The sequence below is a fragment of the Mirounga angustirostris genome, unplaced genomic scaffold (genome assembly GCF_029215605.1).
Source record: "Mirounga angustirostris isolate CCGP_5_RB_7025 unplaced genomic scaffold, mMirAng1.0.hap1 SCAF_13, whole genome shotgun sequence".
Classification (NCBI taxonomy): domain Eukaryota; kingdom Metazoa; phylum Chordata; class Mammalia; order Carnivora; family Phocidae; genus Mirounga; species Mirounga angustirostris.
In genome coordinates this window covers 13131777-13133911 of record NW_026991721.1, presented here as the reverse complement: position 1 = coordinate 13133911, position 2135 = coordinate 13131777, and the positions used below count along the sequence as shown (strand labels likewise).

Below are 2135 nucleotides of genomic sequence, written 5' to 3'. Positions count from 1 at the left end.
CATAGACAACACCCATGATGTCACAAACACCTGTCTGAGGAAGGTCACCTACATAGGTCATTAGGGACATTGGATGTTTGAGCTAGATGACCTCTTTGTGATGGGACACAGTGTATGCAGTGTCTACATCCCAGATGACATGGACATCACTTCTATCTGGTGCAACATCAGTGACAAAGAGCAAGGGCCATGGGGAATTTGTCTCCAAAAACTTGAAGTGTAGTTGTTTCTTCAGAAAGTGCTAGCCCCTACTCAGTCTCTGCAAAGTTCTATTAAGCCTACTCCCAATTTACCTCCATATTAGCAAAGCATGGTTTTAATATTAAGTTAAATTAATTTTTATTGGCAATTGAAAAATATCTATGAGCAGGAAATTCATGAGCTTATTGTAAAGGATTGTGCCAGACTCATCCACTGAACATTGATTACATCCTTTGGAGATATGCACTGATTAAACTCCACAGCAGCTGAATGTGTATGTATGTAACTTTGTCCTATGTGTCAGTCCAAGAGACAGGAAGGGAAAGAAAGGTTGAAAATTTTGAAAACCAGAGAAGGGAATATGAGAGTTGTAATTGATGCATTCTAATGAGATGGTACTTCTCCTGATACCACGTTTTGGACAAGCTCACACTTTTCATTAGTAAATATTTATGTGTATGGGGAGAAGGATATGGGGAAAAAAAGATGGTAAGTTTATATCTGCAATTAAACCTGTAGCCCTAAAATTTGATTTAAGCCTCCCTCCAGAAGATAATTCAATAAATTAAAATGTAAATCTGTTTTAAATTTAAATCATTTTACACATAAGTGATACATAACAGTCTCTTACAGATCACAAGTACTGAAATAAAAATGCATGGGAAAAAAAGTGAACAATTACAAATATTCTATATGGTTAGTTTTATGTGATATTGTCACTTTTGATTCTAAATATTGAATTCCTTTCCTTTTCTAACCAAGACTTAGAAATAAGCCCTATTTGTGAAAACCCAGCAAAAATAAACAACAATTACATGAAAGCCCAGAGTCCATATATAAGACTGGTGATTTACTTTGTACATAAATGGGTCCACACACTTGAGTATTAACAAAACGCAATTACTTAGAAATATCCTAATGAAAAATGTAGGATTCAATCAACCTAGAAAGTTCATTTAATACCTAGTTCAGAAAATTTACCAAGCAAATCAGAGAAAGGAAGGGATCCTTGTTCTGGTAGCTACATTCCATAAAGCTTTCTTTACTTCCTTGTTCCTGAGGCTGTAGATCAGAGGATTCAACATGGGGATCACCATTGTGTAGAACACAGAAGCCACTTTGTCCTGATCGAGGGAATAGCTGGAACTAGGTCTCAGATAGGTATAGATGGCGGTGGCATAGAACAGAGTTATAGCTGTCAGGTGAGAACCACAGGTTGAGAAGGCTTTGCGCTTCCCCTCCCCTGAATGCATATGGAAGATGGAGAAGAGAACATAGGAGTAGGAGGTCAGGATGACCAGCAAAGCCCCAACAATATTCACACCAGCAAATGTGGAAAAGATGCTTTCATTCAGGTGTGTGTCAGAACATGAGAGCCTAAAAAGTGGAGGGCTGTCACAGAAGAAATGATGAATGACATTAGAACTGCAGAATGGCAAGCTGCTCACGTAACTTGTGTTAACCATGGAGTTCAAGAATCCTGCTGTAAAAGCCCCTGCTGCCATTTTGAGGCAGACTGTCCTGGACATGACCAAGGGGTAAAGTAGTGGGTTGCATATGGCCACATAACGGTCATAGGCCATTAACCCAAAGAGGATGCATTCAGTTGTGGCCAAGGCGATGAAGAAGTACAGTTGCAGGAAGCAGCCAGCAAAGGAGATGGTTTTCTTCTCTGATAATATGTCTACGAGCATCTTTGGGGTGATGGTGGAAGAGTAACAAACATCCACAAAGGACAGGTTAGCCAGGAAGAAATACATGGGTGTGTGAAGTCGGGAATCAGTCCTGATTAGGAGGATCATCCCAACATTCTCCAAAACTGTAAGTGTGTAAATCACCAGAAAAAGCAAAAAGAGGACAATCTGTAGCTCCATCACATCTGCTAATCCCAACAGGATGAATTCAGTCAGTGAAGTGTGGTTTCTCCTGGTCAT

General features: G+C 39.5%; 1 protein-coding gene across 1 annotated transcript; it reads right to left on the bottom strand.

The window, feature by feature from the left end:
• Positions 1-1190: 1190 nt before the first annotated feature.
• On the bottom strand, positions 1191-2135 carry LOC123856404 (olfactory receptor 5F1). Its single transcript, XM_045892607.1, has one exon. The coding sequence runs from the start codon at positions 2133-2135 to the stop codon at positions 1191-1193; it is 945 nt and encodes a 314-aa protein (XP_045748563.1).

Bases quoted from the DNA above. Each gene is read 5' to 3' on its own strand.
- LOC123856404 (XM_045892607.1), bottom strand. From the start codon at position 2,135: ATGACCAGGAGAAACCACACTTCACTGACTGAATTCATCCTGTTGGGA.